Below are 17,878 nucleotides of genomic sequence, written 5' to 3'. Positions count from 1 at the left end.
GTACCAAATATTTAGAGTTAGTAATAAAATACAAAATGTTATGTTTTTGCAGTATCCCTTTCATTTAAACATTTGATCCTTTCAACAATAGAATAACATATTTTTAAATAGGATTATATATCAACATAAATAAACTCTCTTTTTTGTTGATGCATAATGTACAATTTATAACACACACATTCTTAATTACAATGACGATTGTCAATGTACCAAAATAGCTCTGGAAACCATTTCAGTTGGTTTTTGAACTTCAATCTTAGGTACATTCAAGTATTGAAAGACTTCTAAAGTATCTTGTACAAACTTATCAACCATTTCCTCTGAATGCTTAGGTGTTGGAGCTATCCGTAATCTTTCTTCACCTTTAGCAACGGTAGGGTAATTTATTGCTTGCAAATAGTGACCTTTTTCTTTGAGCATTGTGTCAGCGATTTCACTACACAATAGTGGATCCCCTATCTGTTTAAAAAATAAAAATATTAATTTAATATAGCAGATAATATATGTTGTTTTGTACAATCAAAAAATATTAAAAATAACCTTTAACGGAATGATATGTGAAGCTGATGGGATTATAGGTAGTCCAGCATTATTAAGGGCAGATTTCATATATGCAGCAGTTTTCTGATGAGTTGCTCTTAAACATCTTCCTTCATCAGAAGCGAGAATGTCAATGGATTTCAATGAACCATACAAAACAGTTGGCGGTAAAGATGTTGTAAATATAAAGCCTGCTGCATAACTTCTAACCATATCAATTAATTTAGATGTACCAACAATGTATCCTCCAATGTTTCCAAAAGCTTTTCCTAATGTACCAGATATTATATCCATCTTGTGAAGACAGTAATCTCTTTCACCTACTCCTGCCCCATGAAAACCATATAGACCTACAGCATGCACCTCATCAACAAATGTTAAGGCGCCATACTTGTGAGCCACATCACACAACTGCTCGTGTGGTGAAATATCTCCAGACATTGAATGAACTGTTTCAAAGGCAACAATTTTTGGAACACGCTTGTCGACTTTTGACAGTAACTCTTCTAGATGAGCTACATCATTGTGACGGAAAATATGCTTTGGAACATTACTATTTCTGATTCCTTGTATCATAGAAGCATGATTGCCAGCATCAGAAAATATATGACATCCAGGTAGACTCTTGGCTAAAGTGAACAATGTTGAATCGTTGGCCACAAAACAAGAGGTGAAAAGTAATCCTGCATCCTTTTGATGCAATTTGGCTAGTCTGTTCTCCAGTTTTTCATGACCCATGGAATTACCAGAAATATTTCGGGTGCCACCAGCTCCAGCTCCAAAAGTATCCAGTGCTTCTCGCACAGCATTAATAACCTCAGGATGTCTAGACATTCCCAAATAATCGTTTGAGCACCAAACAGTAATAGGCTTTTCCCCCCAGGAATACTCCATAGCAGCAGGAAACTGTCGTGCTAGGCGGTTGACCTTTTTGAACACTCTGCAGAACATCAATCAGATAATATAAATAACACTAAAATGAGTCAGTCGAAATGTTGGAAAAGCATGATCTACAAACCTATAGGAATGGTCTTTTTTCTTGCGCATAATTTGCTCATGGAAAAACTCTTCATACTTGAAGGTGTTATCTTGCTTATTAGGAGTCTCAGCAAGATTAATGATATCTTCCTTGACAGCAGAGCTAGCTTCCTTGATAGCATCCCTTTCCTTAGATAAGAAGGGGCACTTGTTTGCACTTGGATCAAGCAGTGGACTCGTCTCAGTAGCATTAGACGGCTTCTCCACGGCAGAGGAATCCGTTAGACTGCTAGCCATCCTCGACATGACGGGGCAGTGTTGCCGGTAATTCATAATTACCGAAGCCCCATAGTTACGCACGTAGTTGGCTGAGAGCCGGGTGAGAAATGGACACGGCATATTTCCTGCTAAAACGTTGATGCAATTATACAATAACTCAAGAACTTGCATGCATACATACATAGTGTGAGAAAGAGAAAGTGCACTCTCACCTGTAGTGCTCAAACGACAGCTGCTCTGCAAAACACACTGACGTACCAGCTATAATAAAAGCCAAACAGATGTTAGAAAAAAAATTATGAAGTGAATGACTAATTATAGATTGAAGACTAGTCGGTAGCGAGAGAGAAAGAGAGAGGTGTCTTACGAAAATGGAGCAAGGAGACTGTGCGTACGCGAATAAATTACGCGATCGATGCTTACCGTACGAGGCTCTGAGCGCTACTGAACTGAGAAACGAAAACGAATCGCGAGAGCAGAGGACAGAGAAGTAGCTAACATTAAATGATTATATAGATCATATTAACCAAGGTAAAAACGTCGGAGTGACCGACTTTTTATCTTGCAATATTTAAACTTCGCAACTGAGCTTACGGATCGCTAATTTGTTTATCTTACTGTTATTTGTCTTCATTTTTGGCGAACGACACTTTCATCAAGAGAAAAACGCGAATGGATACTTAAATTGGTAAAAACTGGTTACGTAAGGCCCCATTCCAAAACCTCTCGAAATACCGAGAAGGTGATCATTCTACCTGATTAATCTTCGAAGCACGTGAAATTTATATTTGGCTTTATTTTTATGGTCTCATTGTCTTCGCGATAATATTATTTGTGTGTTTTTACAAGTATGCGAAGACGCTATATAATGAAATATTTAAAAATTTTAAGCAAATGACAGTTCAAGTGCCGTCGGTCAATGATATTTATCTTCATTGATTATAATTTTATTAGCATTTTCAACGTTATCTTTAAAGAATAATTATTTAACTGTACTAACAGTACTGTTTCCTATTACTTGGCATAGCTCTTTCGCTGCACTTCAAAGCATGTAGTTTAAAATAACTTTCTTACATAATATCAACACTTTGTTTTAAATTAATATAACTGAATCATTCAAAGGTTTCTTTCAAGAATTAAGTTAAAGCTATCAATTCGTAATGTGTTTCCGTGAAAAAATATTATAATATTAAAGACATTAAAGGATACTTCAAGAGAGCATGTAGATTTAACGTCAATGCATGCGAAAAATGTTAATGACTAAGCTCGTTGTGATTCGAAAAGGAAAGAAAGCTACGTGTAATTTTCGATGTAAGACTTAATGTGTCTGTCGTAACGAGTTTATATCTTTCATTCTACGCCTATGGAACATATTTTCCGTAACTTTCATTTTCTTTTCACGCTGTCCTCTACATTCGAAGAAAAATTCGCTGCAAGTGTCACAGTCTGAATATTTACGTGAACTTGTCATAACTATACTAATTATTCGAATGAGGCGTGTAATAATTGACGCGATTAGAGAATGATAAGCGTAAAAGCTATGAGGCGTAAACAAATTATTATAGTTCATTACTATGTCTCATCTCGTGAATGACGTGGTTATCAATGCACGAGTGACCGCGCGAATGCGTTGCATAATTTTTGAAAATCATGCTGTCAACGCAATGCCATAATAAATCTCGATGGCATCTGCTCTTCCAACGACAAAATAATAATTCGTTTTGTTTTTGAGAATTCTCGTGAAATCTAACGTAAATGCCCTCATTTCAATAGTATGTATTTAAAAAACCTTCAAATTTTTGTAATCATATTGAAATAATGAAATGCCTTTCAATGAATTTGGTCGCTATTTCTGTGCCTTCGACCGTTCTCTATTTTATTTCTTTATAACTATATTCATGTTATTTTTAACCATCCAATCATTCATTGGTTCTCCAAAATTTATACGTGTGTTATAAATAAAGTCTTGACTACCAAACTGGCCAATACGCATTCGTTTAAGATATAATATAATCATCATACACGACAGTTATGAAGGTTGAAGCCGGTAAACGTGAAAGTCAAAGCAAGTTTCGACATTAATATTAATTTTTTGCCTCGCGTCATGTGCCGTTTTGTAATTCAAACTAGGTACGAAAGCATTATACTGTTTTGATACGAAAACTTCCATGAAAATTACAGAGAAACTTATCTCTTCGTGATTCCCTACGAAACTACTATAATTCTGTAGGTGTGTGTGTGTGCGTATTTGTTTGACAAAACTCACCGGTGAATTGGTGATTCGAGAGTAAACATGCGCCATATCGTGCACGGAAAAAAGACGTGAATTAGCAAACTTATGTAAGAAAGATAACGAAACAGCTTTGCCGATAGACGAGTGTTGGTGCAGCCCAAATTGGTCGGAAGAAATAGAGTTCTAATATATAGTTTATTTGGCCAGGATCGCAGGATCGGCTCTACGCGTTCTCCGCGTGAGAGTCGAGCGAGCAGCACACTGGCGGCGGAGCCTGAACGATCGGCGCGGCTGCCGAAACTATTGCAGTCGCGCGGGCACGGCGGGGATCGTTCACGGCGCTCGGCCATTGTATTCCGCGAGCTGCGCTGTAACGGCGGGTCCTATACCTATTCCCAATAAATGCACGTGCGCCGATCACGTGGCTGTGCCCGTGACGCGCATTGGAAATTGGGCATCGCGTTCGCCTCGATGCCGCCTCTTGCGCAAAAAAGCGCCCTAGTTCGCTGACGCGAGCTTCATATTTCGAGCGAGGCGCCCGTCACATTCGATTTCGCCCAGCACCAGTGTCATTCGGTCGGTTATATCTCAGTTAATTTTTATCATCGCCTTGTTAACTGCCAAAACTACCGGCGCCAAATAAATATTAGGCATTGTATCGTTTGTGCCTTGTCAACGCTTAACCGAGGCATTTGGTTGTCGGCTGAATAATGAAGCAGTGGCACAATGATTTTTCGTCGGACGCGCGCTCGATGCCGAGGGTCTGCGACACAATGTCAATTGGTCGCGCAAAACTCGCCATTTCTTTCGCAACGTGACTGGACGTAAAATTAGCCCAAGTGCACAAATATACTCTGCACGATGATTTTGCATTGATTACACGTAACTCTAAGGAGTACATAAAATCCTACCATGAAAATAAATATAGCATTGGAATTGACGAATGATAATACTCGTAAAAAAACTTGGCGAGATGGTTCACCGTCGACGCAATATTTTATTCCGCAGGAATATCATTTGTATCTTCCCTTCGTCGTCGGAGGAAAAATAATTTCGCTTCGGTTCGCTCACACTTGCGCTTGACATTCAAACGAGGACGAGCCAAAACTTAACTAAGTGCAATATTTCAGAGTGAATTATGAATTGTGCTCTCGGACGGACTGCGGGACGCGCGTATCGCCTAATCGATCGAGAGCGTAACTAAATGAAATTCAGCTATAAACTATAAATCGTTGGGGGAAATGAATCTCGAGAGAGTGTTTGTCACGGCTGCTCGTCTCGCGGCGTATGTAGCGAATATCCTCGGGAGAGACATTTAATCCCAATCAAATATATGTCTCGCTTGATTCTCGAACGCGGAACTGCGCGGAACTGCGCGGAACTGATAATCGTCATATCCAGAAATAGCACGCGCCTCCTTCGCGCCTTCAATTGCTTGATCGATCGCACACGTGCGCTCCGTCAATCAACTGCTCTCGATTCGTTCGAAAACTCGCGCGCTTTCTCGCCAAAAGTAACGTAGTATCCAACGTTCGATAACGTTGATCTCACGCTTATCGACCAGCGATCGCACAAAAGACCTTCGCAATAGTGGCGCGCGTCGTTTTCACGAATGAAACTCGAGTGACAGCAAGAAACTCGTTAAAAGCTCAAACAGCGTCAACGAAAATCCTCGTCGCTCGCCCACCCTCTCTCCCTCTCTGTAACTCTTTAGTCGAAAGAAGAAAAAAGCGCATGCGATCGCGAGGCAAAGAAGAATCCTTCGGCGAACAAAGAGGTCGAGGCCTTCGTCGGGGGCATGGACCTCCAAGGAAGAGTAGGGGAGAAGATTTCGCGGATCGATCCGTGGGGTAGCGAAACAGCTGAGAGAGGGAGAGAGAGAAAGCACGGAGAGCGGCGATGCGGACCTTTCGCGTCGGCGCATATGCCCCGCGGACAAACAGCGAATATGGACCCCTCCTTTCGCGCTTTGTCGTTGTCCTTCGCTCACTCGCCGTCTAACTCAGTACTACAATAGCGTCGCGGCGAGCAGCGCCAGCGCTATCACGCTCCCTCCGTCCCTTATTCCTTTTCTCTTTGTGTCGCGCAGCTCGGATTCTTCGCAGCTGATCGTCCGACGAGAAGGTGAGTCCGTAAGCTTTTGATTTTGCAGTTTTGTCCCAGCTTCGCGGGGGCTCGCGGCAATCGATCAGCTGCTCGGGCTGTCAATGTCAGCTGCTCCCCGCTTGCCAGTCGCGCGACTGCTGGCATCTCCGTGCTCGCGCAAGTCCAGAGGATCCGCCTGCGGTGCTTCGGCTGCGCGACTAGTCCACGTAGGCGCGTTCTCGACGAAGCGAAGCTCAGGGCGAACGAGCGAAAGCTCGGCGCGCATCTGAAATCGGGGGCTTTGTTTACGTAACGGTCGGCGCGACGCGACCTCGGCACCTTCAATCGCGTTCGACGTGTAATCGTTCGAAATCAAGCAGTCGCGTCATCAATTGACCGTAATTCCGAGAGCGCGAAGGAGAGCAAAAAGACGTAGACGGTCGTTAGATTCGAGCGATCGATGTCGCTCTGTCCAGCGGACTCGCCTGCGTACGGAAAGTCACGACTGGTTTTGTCGTGCGAGCCTCAGAGGAGTTTCGCGAAAGATTGGATTTCCTCTCGAGGAGAGAACGCTCGGGGTCCGTCCACTGTCCGATGTCGCCGAGCCAGACGGAGTCGGCGTAATGTCCAATTAGCCGCCGCGCGCGGGCCGCGTTCGAAACCCACTCGGCGCGACGACCAACGGGCGAGGCGCTCCAGCCGTCCCCGGACCGATTTCGCTTGCGGAAAGAAATGCCGAAAGCTTCCACGCGAGATGTAAACAAACGTGGCGCACGAGTCGCGCGCTTGCGCTCTCCGCCGGGGCTCCCGGCCCGAGAACCGGGCACCGCCGCGCGTTCGTCGTCAACTGGATTACGCGGGAGCTGCGATCATCGATCCTCCGCAGGCGCGCGGCCCGCCACTGACGTCTTCGCTGGGCCGGCAATCGGCAGGTCGAGGGCGACGCGTCTTTTCGGCGATGGCGTGCGTCATTGCGCGCAACAACGCTGGCACTTTCGCCTGGAATTGCGGACTGCGCACAGGCTTGCGCGGCTCTTGTGCCTTCGATGCTCGATGGTTCGCCCGCGGCAGACGTAAGCAAATGCTTGGCGATTCACGGCCAAAGTTTATCAACACCGTGGTAACTTGATCGAAAGGACCGGCCGGTCGTCAAATTGCCCGCTGCTTAAATTTGCTCGCGCAACGGCATCGTAAAAGCGAATCAATCTCTCCTTAGATCCGTAATTATTGTTAGGCTATTTTGAACTTTTTTGCTACGCCGAGATTCAGTGAACGGCACAAGTTGCAATTAGTTCTTTCAGATTTCAAGCAACGATCAACTTTACGGCATATTTGCTTTCTCGCGCGTGTCTCTTTGTTTATCTCTCTTTTGCCCCGACGATTGAAAGTCCGCGACAAAGAGCAATTAAAGCAAAAAATAGAAGCGAAGCCGTTGAGCAATCGATCGGGATAACTACTTTGCCCGAAGAAGTCTAGCCGGAGCGGTTGGACGATTGCCGCGACAAAGGAGGCATTGTCGCGGCGGGCGCGCGTGCCGCGAGCGCTGCCTGCATTTTTCCCCGCGCGATCCGCGCTCGTGCGTCAGCGAGCCGAATGTCCCTTTTTATCCGCGGAGACGACTCGCCGCGAGCGCAGGTCACGTTCGGCGAGATTCGACCGAGCCCGCGGCGCTGCACGCGCGACATCAACTTCGAGGAGGCAGGTCTATCGCGTCGCGCTGTTATTCTGTCGCGCGCGCGCGCGATAGCCACGATAATAACGATAAAGCTCGCGGGAGCTGCGCTTACGTAAGCTCAGCGAATTTTCCAGGCGCGTAATCGTTGCTCAAGACGCCGCTCTTGCCAATTCGGGAAGGACGTGTTTGTTCGACGAGTGCGCCGTGGAACGGTTATAGCTGTTTCTCTCTCAATTCCAAATGAGCGAGTCGCTCGAGCCGACCTTAGAAGGGAAATACAGCGAATTCGGCCTCCGCATCGATGACTGATTTTTAAATGCCAAATTGATTTCCCAAATTGCTTCAATTGACTCGATGCCGGTAGTATTTGACCGACGGATAAGTCGTAACTTATCACTGATAACGATCCCCGCAAACTATGAAAAATTGACATAAGAGTAGCAGTTGACTAAAAGATAAAAGTATACGAAGAAGAGCCAGTCAATTGGGTGAATTCCGATTGGCCTATTCGCGAGGCACTTGGCGGAGCGGCGGGCGCGCACGGGCGCAAGGGGAGGAACGAAAAGGCGCAAAACGCTCGGCGGAAAAGCCGACGGAAGGTGAGCGCGGCCGCGCGCGCCGCGAGGCGATACACAGCGGTACGCGATAATAGCGGCGGCGCGCACGTCGAAGGCCGGCAATCACGTGAACACGGCGAGATCCTCGCGTTGCATACGTGATCGGCGAGCGAAAGAAGCTCGCGCGCGTAACGCTCGGATCGTCCCGTTTGCCAACAGCGAATTCTGATGCAGGCGACCTCGCTTGTCTCCTTAGCTTTTCGCGCGATTCCCGTTGGACTCAGCGGCGCGCTTCAATTAGCTTCGATAGCAAGGTCGATAATGGAGTCCGCGGTCCTTTTCACCTCCTGTGACGTATGCGATTCGCTTGTAATTGGTCGTAATGCAGTTATCAAATGCCTAGATACGCATAGTAAGCTTGAAAAGTAATCCATAATAATTTGATTGCAATCGATTGCGTTCGTCGAACGACTGTATATAAGTGCGCGATTTTAAATACTCTCTTGGAAACGATCGAAGTTGTGGCAACGGAAGCACGTTCGAGGATATCAACAAAATGACGTACGCTTACCTCCTTGCCAATGAAATCTTCTTAGTTCGAGTAAATGTTAGCGTCGAAGCTGTACTATTTTAGGACTTGGTGGAACTGCCGGTACGCGCAAACGTTACCTATATATGACCAAAAGTACTCACTTCATTGTTTCTAATAGTTTTTATCTTTATGACGTTATTACTTTCAACGATCATTAATGTCCCTCTTCTTACGGGGTCTACGTGACATTCAACACGAGTATGACCGATCGCGTAAACAAAAGCGTGGATCATCAGTGTTTGTAGCTCATTACGCGTGGAACCTTCTATGTACACATCTTGGATTTTAATCGAGTGGTTTTTCTCGGAGTATCTTTTTTTAACTGTTGAAAAACAACGGCGAGTAAATAGTGTACATGTAACCGCCGTTTTATGAAACTCGTAACTGCAATTGTCCGCAATCGTCGCAAGGATTGATAATAGCTTCTTTTTTAAGAAATACTTACGAACAATCGTGCCAATGGATTCAATTGACGTAATTATCGTTATCGCCGCGGATTCGTGCGAAACAATGAATTCTTAGCTGATCGCATCTGCTACGGCCAAGCACGAGCGGCTACCGAAGCAAAACAAAAACGGTCTTTTTGCAGTATCCGTCGTACTATAACGAAAGGAGCATCTACTTGTCGGCTACTACGTAAAAAACACGGCCAATCGGGAATAACTGGCATCGGCGTGTTGTTCCAGATATTTTTCATTCGCGAATGCATGACGCGTCGACGACGCTATATATATATATGTATATATATATATATATATACACACATATATAGAGGTGTTCTGCTTCTGTTCATCGGTGTGGAGTAATGCTAGAGTCTCACGCCGTGTGCACGTGCCACATTGCGAGCGCTCGTGCAGCTTTCCTTCTGTTTATTTATTTATTTTTCTCTTTCCGTAACGACACGAGTGAATAATTACCGACGGGCGTTTCTTATTTTTGGCGTTCGCGAGAACTCGGCAAATACATTTCGAACGAGCAAATAGCGCTTTTTCAAAAACTTCCGAAAATACGCTCCCGCCGGTGCTGCGCGACGCGCGAAACCCATCCTCCGCGCGTGAGGATTCGATAAAGAAACAAAGCGACGCGGAACAATGCAGATCGACGAGAGAAGCGCAACGGCTATGTTGGCCGACAACGATGCGCGCAAGGACGCATCGATCGCTGCTCGATGGAGGGTGAGCGTGTTAACCAATAATCGGCTTCTTACGCTCGGCAGTCGCGACGGATTTCAAAAGATTCGGAACTAAAGCTGTACGCGAGAACCCTTCGTTTCTGATTTGTCCACGCGTCGGAAATCGAGTCGGAAAGCTACGAAAAGAGAAAAGCAATATTCGTGAAAAAGAATTTGATTCGCCTTGGACATCGCCAAGCTAGCATCGCAGCTCCACGGTAGTGATGTAAGCAGGCAGTAGCGCGGAGCATTGCAGGCTATGCGCTTGCGCGCGTCAACGACCTACTCCAAGGATTAAACACGCAAGCGTGCACATACGTATGCATCACTTGGTCGTGTCGTGATGCAGCAGCGGTGTGCGATTTTCTTTCTTTTCTCTTTTTCAAGACTACAAAGAACGTTGCGGGTGTCGTCGCTCGAAACGAAAATACGTTGACCGATGAGGTTTACGCTCCATACGGACACACGCGCGCGCGCGCGCACAAAGATGTCTAAATTTAGATCGGGAAATCTAAATAGGAAGCATATCGTTTGATTGATTCGCGTGCAACGTAACAATGGGCATCCTCTCTCGTTTTCCGCAACTGCGATTTGTCTCTGCTCGCGCATCCTTTGTCGCGTTATCCAGTCCGACGAGCGTTATTAATGACGTATTCTGCGATGCGCTACGCAGCAGTCTCGCGGGATTGAAAACAAAAGCGCGACAGTTGCGTAAGTTAACAATGGAAATTAGGCCGATTAGAAGATGTAGCGCGATCAATCGAATCAATATTTCAATTGTTCGGCCGTTTTTGACCGACGGTGTACGCGAATGCCCGCAAGAAAAAAACTGATCGTCCGACCGTCTGGTCAATTCTCCATATTCCGCCGATGAATCAGTCTACGTGTGTAGCGCTGCTTTTGCTCTTAGCCCAACGATGGCCATGAAAATAAAATCAATGCTCGCCCTAGCGCAAACATTTACTTGTACTTTTACTGCAAATTCACTTTCGCCATTGTTCAATTGCAAGTAGAAAGTCCAGTGAACGCTATCGCGTGTATTCATTCGCATGCACGGTGATTTATGATAAGCATATTGAAACGGAGAGAGAGAGAGAGAGAGAGAGAGAGAGATGCAACGTGTCGGAACGACAAAGCAGACTCTTTCACGGCAAGAGAGATATTAATTTCGCAGAGATATCTCGTATGGCACACCTCGGATAAGCCGGCACTTGACATCAACGATCAATCGCCTTCGCTAACGTGACGCCCAAGCTCGACAGCGAGCTGGGCAAAATATTTGCCCTCCGCGGGAGCGCGCTGGTCGACCTTTACTTTTCCTCTCCGAAAAGCTCTGGCATAGATTATTGACACAGCAGTGCTCGCCTGAGTCGCACGATCGATTGCCCAAGGTCGGCGCGATCGCAGCCGCATATATTTCACACCTCGCAGGTGAGAACGAGGAGGGCGTCGAAGGGGTGGTCGTCTGGTGAAACGCGCGATATTTCACTGGACGGCAGCGAGCCCCGAATCCGAAAAGAAATGCAATCGCAGCCGACGGGGTACGCGAGCTTCGCTCGTGCCGGCGCGCGAAAGCAAAAGCTGCCGCGTCAGCGGAAAAGTCACGAAAGAGCCGACAACGAGCTCAGCTTTTTCTTTCTCTTCTGCTGCGAGGCAGTGGCAGCTGCAGGTGGGTATATAGTCGCGGCGTTCGACTCGGAAAGAGAGTCGGCCGATGATGGAGGGGGGGGGGGGGCGGCGGCGGCGGCGAGCGCCGGTCGATGTTTGGCCGGCACGCTGGAATCACGTGCACATCAGGCGGCGGCCGCGTGCTCGACCTGCTTTTCTTCCCTTCCCTTCCTTCCGAGCCGACTCTCGCGCTCGTTCGCTCTCCGTGGCTCGCTCCGACGCTCTGCCGCGCGCGGGCGGGATTTTTTGGCGCGATGCCCAGAGTCAACGCTCCAAACGTTATCTCGGGGGCACACGCGCGCGCCGCTCGTTCTCTCCGCCGAAATGTATTATTTGCGCGAGCGATCGATGCCGATGCTCATCGACGGAGCCGTCGCGCGGCTCTCGTGCCGCGTGCTTCTGCCGACAGCTTCTTTATTCGTTGTTATTTTTTTTTTCATCGTTGCGAGGAACTTTCGCTGCGAGGCGCGGGTAAGAATAGATAGGCCTCGTATGCCACTGAGTCGCGCCTGCAGAAACGCCGATACTTGTCGTTTCGCGTTTTTCCGCAAGCCTATTCGCAAGTGAACGCTGGCGTCGACTTTGAATTGCGCCGCGCGTTAGCTCCAGCTTCGCGTCGGTCAGTGGAGAATTTTGGCTTCTGTCGTTAATCGTGGATTTTCCACACGGCTGCGCCATAAAAATGACGATGACGGCGTGACGTTGAATTGACACGGTGACATTGCATCGATTGGACAAACGCGGCTGGTCAAACTCAATTGTTTCTATTTGGAATGTAATTATAACCGAAGACGAGCGGTTGTTAATTAGCAATGAATAAGCACGATAACGTTTGTCACTCGACGCAATTCCCGCTGAATCGGCAGCGAAACTTCATTGAAAGACAAACCGGGCCTCCCGAGAATTCGCGAGGACATTGCCGCGACGAGAGTTTACCGTTTGTCAATTGCGTCGCAGCTACAGCGGTGCCGTAGGGACTGGTAACTAACGTTCTCGAAAGTACTCGGCGCGGCGTGGCCCGCCGTTGCGCGATTTGTCGACCGCGCGCCGATGATTCACCTAACGTTTCCCCTGTTTTCGCTTGACTCGATCGCTCTCAAAAATCATCTAACGAAAAAACATGTGATTAGATATTTGTCAGCCGATGACAATCTACTTTGCACTTTGCTTGAAATTCGTAGAAAAAGCTCTCGAGCTTGCGTGCCGATGCGATAAGCCAATCGCCGCCAAAAAGCGTAAAGTGAAACACTAGCGTGCCTGGATATGCTACATTAGACTCCGAACGCAATACCAAATCTATTCGCGAACTGCAGATCTTCGATCGAAAGCTTGCATCTAGGAGCTTGCCTTGTTTGATCACTTATTGCAATTGGCGAGTCGATACAGTGAGGAATTGTGTGTGTGTGCGCGCGCGTGAGAACGATTTTATTTGTTCGCGGATCTATTAGCAGAAATTACCTAGTTGAAATAGCTCGTAGCCAGTCACGTTACAAAAAATGGAAAGTAGTAAAGATTTTTATTCGGGCATGAGGGCGACTTTGTTTTCTGCGGCTAAAGCCGCGAAACTATTCGCAAATACTTTGTTATCTCGTAAAAAGGCGTGCGCGCGGATGCAGCTAGCGCAGTTGCAGTACAGCTTTCGCGAAGTCTCTTCCGCCACTGCAATAGGATAACAAACAAGAGGTTTTAACGGCACTGCTATATACACGTGACCGTTATACAACTCTTAGCGATCGCATATATGCTCTCTATTAAAGTACGCGTCTCCTATTGACACGCGAAGCTTAGCACCTATTTGTTGTTTGTACCTGATGAGCGTGAATTATGCATCGACGACTCTGCGCGTACGTTTCCAAGGCGTTAGACGGATCTTAGAGTCGAACGGAAATGCTTGCGGAATATTCGAATTGTCGATCGAGGCGATCGTTGTCCGAGATCTCGTTTCACTTTATCGATAATACAACACGGCCATTCCCATTTTAGACCCGGCTATTATTTCCGCCTCGACTCTGCGATGCAATTTTCACGATCCCTTAGAACTTCGCGAGCCTTGCAAACGTAATATTTATAAAAGCTGAAAGAGGCGAAAAATAATTCAAGGCTCCCCCGTTCGATCTTGCGCGTCTCGGTCTCTATGCGCGCTCGAGGTTCTCGAGCAGAGCGCATATGTATATCCCAACGTGTCAAGGCTAAACTGGATTCTGTGCGTGCAGCGGGAGCGTTTTTTCCTCTTTTTTTAAGGACCACGTTGCACGCGCCGCATATATTCTTCACGCTGATTTTTCGCAGCGAGCCCAAGTTTTTCAAGTGCAAGCTCGTCTCGTAATTACCGTGGCTTCGCTCAGTTAGATTCGAAATTTGAATAGGCGATGAAGTTGCGAACGGGGCGACCAATTTGTAAGCAATTTCATACAGCAGCCGCTATAGGATTTTCATCGGAAAACATTGAGAAAGGAGTTTTGTATGCAAATTGAGCTTACGACTAGTATTTTTGATTGGAGACTCAGTCCACTTACAAACTCTAAGTGTACACGCGTGATAAGAATCGATTTGCGCGTGAAACAAATAATATGGCATTGTTTTCAAACGCAACTCGTCGCGGGAAAGTGAGCGTTGTTTTTCTAGTTTGTTCTCGAACGAGAGGGAGATTTCGCATAACAATCGTCCTCGAAAAGCATCTTTCTTCGCAAGCCGCCCACACAGCCACAGTGTTCCAATAGTGGTCCAACGCGCAGACGTCGCAGCGCAGCGCGCGTAAACAAAGCGCGCGGCACGCGTTTCACGAGTGCTCGGTCTCTCTGCCCCGTCGGCCCCACCCCGCCGCCTCCGGCACACGGGATAACTGCGCTGGCGCGGCGCTTTATAAGCCGCGGCGAACAGCTGTGCCGAGCTAGTACGTCGACTGGCGCTTCGCGATACGCAACGTACCGGTGCACCGAGAGAGCCGGACAAAGGGGGAAAACAGGCTGCGCCCTTTCGCGCGAGCGTGCTCGACGGAGCGGACGATCGACTCCACAAGGATGCCGGTCGAATTGGCACCTCTCGCCACACCCGCGCACAAAGCGGCTGCGTTCAACGGGTACGTACGTCGCGCCTCGGCGTGAGTGCCTTTGTGCCGCGCGCTTAATTAGACGGGGGCGCAAGGGACGAACGCGGAAAAACCGTCGTTCGATATCCGATAGCGTGCTGCACGGCGAGCTGCGACGATAGGCGTTGTTATCGGATCGGATGCGCAGGACACCGCGCAACCTTGACTATTATTGGACGGTAGCGGTGCAGAGCGCAGACGGCTCGACGCGAGCTCCGAGCGAAGGTTAACCCCTTGAACTTGGCAAGGCGCAAGGCGCGCACCCGCGCGAACCGCCGGCAGATCCCGGGGGGGCAGAGATACGGCCGAGTAAAGGCAGCACGCGTGCTTGGCGTGTTTCAGCGGCGGCGAGTCAGGCAGCAGCGGCAAGATGAACAAGCTGTGCAGGCAGTTGTCGATCGAGTCGCCGGCGGTCGGCGGCCGGGATTTTGTGTTCAGCTTCGACGTGCCGGTGCCCGAGGTGCCGGCGCTCGGGGCCCGCATCCGCGTGGTGTGCGCTGGCGCGTGCTACCACCCGCGGCCGCGCTCGGCCTCGCTCAACAGCACCAACTCGGTCTCGAGCGCCAGCAGCCTCGCCACCGACGTCTCGGTCGAGGGTGACTTCCCGAGCGGCGCGATCCACCCGCCGCAGCACCACGGCATGCGCGACGCCGCGCTCTTCCCCGGCTACGAGGTCGCCGGCATCCTCGAGAGCCTCGGCGCCGAGCTCACCGAGGACTGCGGCTACGCCGTCGGCGACCGCGTCATCATGTACCCCTACGAGGGCATCCCCAACGGCTACGTCGAGTACCTGGTCGTGCACGACCTCAAGTACCTCATCAAGCTGCCCGACAGCATGCCGCTCAGCGTCGCCGCCATGCTGCCCGCCGGCGCCCTGCTCGCCATGAACACCGTCTTCGCCGCCCACGAGCACGTTCAGGTAATTCAGAACCGGCCCGATCGCGCCTGCAACTCGTCCAGGCTTCCGTTGAGAACGCGCGCGTGCCCGAACCTCTAATTTTAACTCGCGGCAAATTCGATGCTCTGCGTCGTCTTTGTCTTTGCGAGCTTTTCGCTCGGGCGTGTAGAGCTTCGAAAAACCTCGCTTGTTGCTGGCGAGTAATCGCGTACCCGATTGTTTCCTTCGACAGAATTTGCTGAGAGAACGCGGCGACGGCAGCGTCTGCAAGATCCTCATAGTGGGCACAGGTGGGCTCGCGTTGTGGGCCCTCAGAATCGCGGCCTATCACTTCACGAACATGAAGGATCGCGTGACCATAACCATCGCCTCGCTCAAAGACGATGGTCTGATGATGGCTCAGGAATTCCAACGGTAAGCACGTCCTCTCCGGCGAGCTGTTCGCCTTTGTTGTTGTAGAGGTAGAGTAGAAAGCAATGTTGTACGCCTGGATTGCCGTTGTTCCGTTGGAACACCGCGTCGCGCGTGAATGTACACTGCACGCACGCTTAATTGGAGCGGAACGAGTGACTACCAATTTTTTTTACTTCCCGCTTTTACCTGCTCTTTTTTTACCTTTTTTATCGCGTTCAATCTTGATAACACACCACCATTTTGTTTTTTTTTTCTTTTATTGCACGTGGCCAATTTAGAAATGTAGTCGTTATTACTTTTTTCGCTATCTGCAGACGGATGTTTGGATGTTTTTCATGTTGTCTTTTGGTACTCGGGCAGATCTCTGTCTTGATTGCTCATCTTATCTTTGCGCATATCCGCTAGCCGGTGTGGATGTACAACTTTTGAACTGAAGCTCTGACATCCATCGTATTTCGGGATAGAGAAAGAGAAGGCAAAAAAGCCGAGAAAAATGCAATCCCTGAGCGACAGGTTGGTTCCGTGCACTTATTCACAGACAGTTGGCACTATGCTTACAGAGTGAACGTGGTCCAGTGGAGCGAGGATCTGTACGAGCGGCAGCTAATCGAGCGTACGATGGACGCGTGCGGCGGACAGGTGGACGTTGTCATTGACTTCGGCACCACGTCGCGCAGCTTGCACCGCAGCATGCAGTGTCTGAACAAAGGTGGCGTTGTGTTCGTCATCAAGGAGGTGGCCGACCGCCTGCTGCCCAAGTTCAGTCGGCGCGCCGAGGAGCGCCAGCAGAGCATCAAGCCAGTCGAGCCCGGCAGTCTGGAGCAGCTTCGAGAGTTGGTACAGCTGGTTGGCTCCGGCGAGATCGAGCCACCGCCGCACACCGTTTACCCGGCCGAAGAGGCCCTCGACGTTGTGCAGAAACTTTGCCACTCGGAGATCCAAGGCAGAGCCATTTTGCAGTTCTACCCGACCGATTAGGCGGCCGATGCGCCGTGTGCGCAGATCGCTCGATGCAACAGCACCGACAAATGGATGTTAGAAGACGACTAGGCTCGCGCGGTCGCACTCTCTATACTCGCCATTTCGATGCCGGCGACTGTCCGTGTGATGTATGTTCAATGATTCGATGACGACTCGAAGACGCCGGTTGCTGCCAGGAGGACAACATAGCGCAGGACGACATGCTGAATTATTATATGAATACGATAGTCGCTTTTATCTGTTTTAGGATTTGTCAGTATTTTTTTTTTCTGTTTCTTGGATGACGATTGTTTGCTCTGAGAGATATCTATATATACATAACATATATCGTTAATTACACAACGTGTACCATGAGAAGACTGTTCGTTTTTAGTTGGTAAGTCGCTTTATTTTATTTTATTTTATTTTATTTTATTTTATTTTATTTTATTTTTATTATTCGTCGTAGTTAAGGACTTTATCCGGTTAAGATATTGATCTATATCGATTGCGTAGACTTGTAAGGAATTCAGGGATGCAGAAAAAGAAAGAAAACATTAAAAAAAATTGTCAAGTCGTACCACGTTTGTAAACGTTGATTGAGCGCCCGTAACACGGCCGACATTGTATTATAATAACAATTGTACTGTATACTATGATAATACATATGACAAATACGTTTCCTTTTTTTTATATCGCTGTTATTTCAGTTCATTTCGTCTGCGATCCTTCCTGTATTC

At 48.2% G+C, this 17,878-nt stretch overlaps 2 protein-coding genes across 8 annotated transcripts; one reads left to right on the top strand and one right to left on the bottom strand.

Annotated features, from left to right (window-relative positions):
* Window positions 1–31: 31 nt before the first annotated feature.
* Window positions 32–9,300, bottom strand: LOC131670811 (5-aminolevulinate synthase, erythroid-specific, mitochondrial). 5 transcript variants are annotated; one of them, XM_058946753.1, is made up of 5 exons: window positions 4,064–4,306; window positions 2,010–2,058; window positions 1,559–1,922; window positions 541–1,480; window positions 32–459 (listed from the first exon to the last, which is right to left on the bottom strand). In XM_058946753.1, the coding sequence occupies exons 1-5, from the start codon at window positions 4,097–4,099 to the stop codon at window positions 202–204; spliced, it is 1,647 nt and encodes a 548-aa protein (XP_058802736.1). In that variant the 5' UTR covers window positions 4,100–4,306; the 3' UTR covers window positions 32–201. The 5 variants fall into 5 exon arrangements, with proteins under 5 accessions (XP_058802736.1, XP_058802735.1, XP_058802740.1 ...); XM_058946752.1 differs by having other exon boundaries at window positions 33–459; window positions 1,559–1,925; window positions 4,064–4,305; XM_058946757.1 differs by lacking the exon at window positions 4,064–4,306 and adding an exon at window positions 2,165–2,215 and having other exon boundaries at window positions 34–459.
* Window positions 6,005–17,783, top strand: LOC131670813 (uncharacterized). 3 transcript variants are annotated; one of them, XM_058946761.1, is made up of 4 exons: window positions 6,005–6,154; window positions 15,209–15,785; window positions 15,997–16,178; window positions 16,721–17,783. In XM_058946761.1, exons 2-4 carry the CDS (start codon window positions 15,237–15,239, stop codon window positions 17,154–17,156), a joined length of 1,167 nt encoding a protein of 388 aa, XP_058802744.1. In that variant the 5' UTR covers window positions 6,005–6,154; window positions 15,209–15,236; the 3' UTR covers window positions 17,157–17,783. The 3 variants fall into 3 exon arrangements, with proteins under 3 accessions (XP_058802744.1, XP_058802742.1, XP_058802743.1); XM_058946759.1 differs by lacking the exon at window positions 6,005–6,154 and adding an exon at window positions 14,654–14,857; XM_058946760.1 differs by lacking the exon at window positions 6,005–6,154 and adding an exon at window positions 14,657–14,857 and having other exon boundaries at window positions 16,739–17,768.
* The last annotated feature ends 95 nt before the right edge of the window (window positions 17,784–17,878 follow it).

Source organism: Phymastichus coffea, unplaced genomic scaffold (genome assembly GCF_024137745.1).
Source record: "Phymastichus coffea isolate CEN01 unplaced genomic scaffold, Cenicafe_Pcof_1.1 PCOF00116, whole genome shotgun sequence".
Classification (NCBI taxonomy): domain Eukaryota; kingdom Metazoa; phylum Arthropoda; class Insecta; order Hymenoptera; family Eulophidae; genus Phymastichus; species Phymastichus coffea.
The sequence above is the reverse complement of the archived record's forward strand: the minus strand, read 5'-3'. Positions and strand labels throughout refer to the sequence as shown.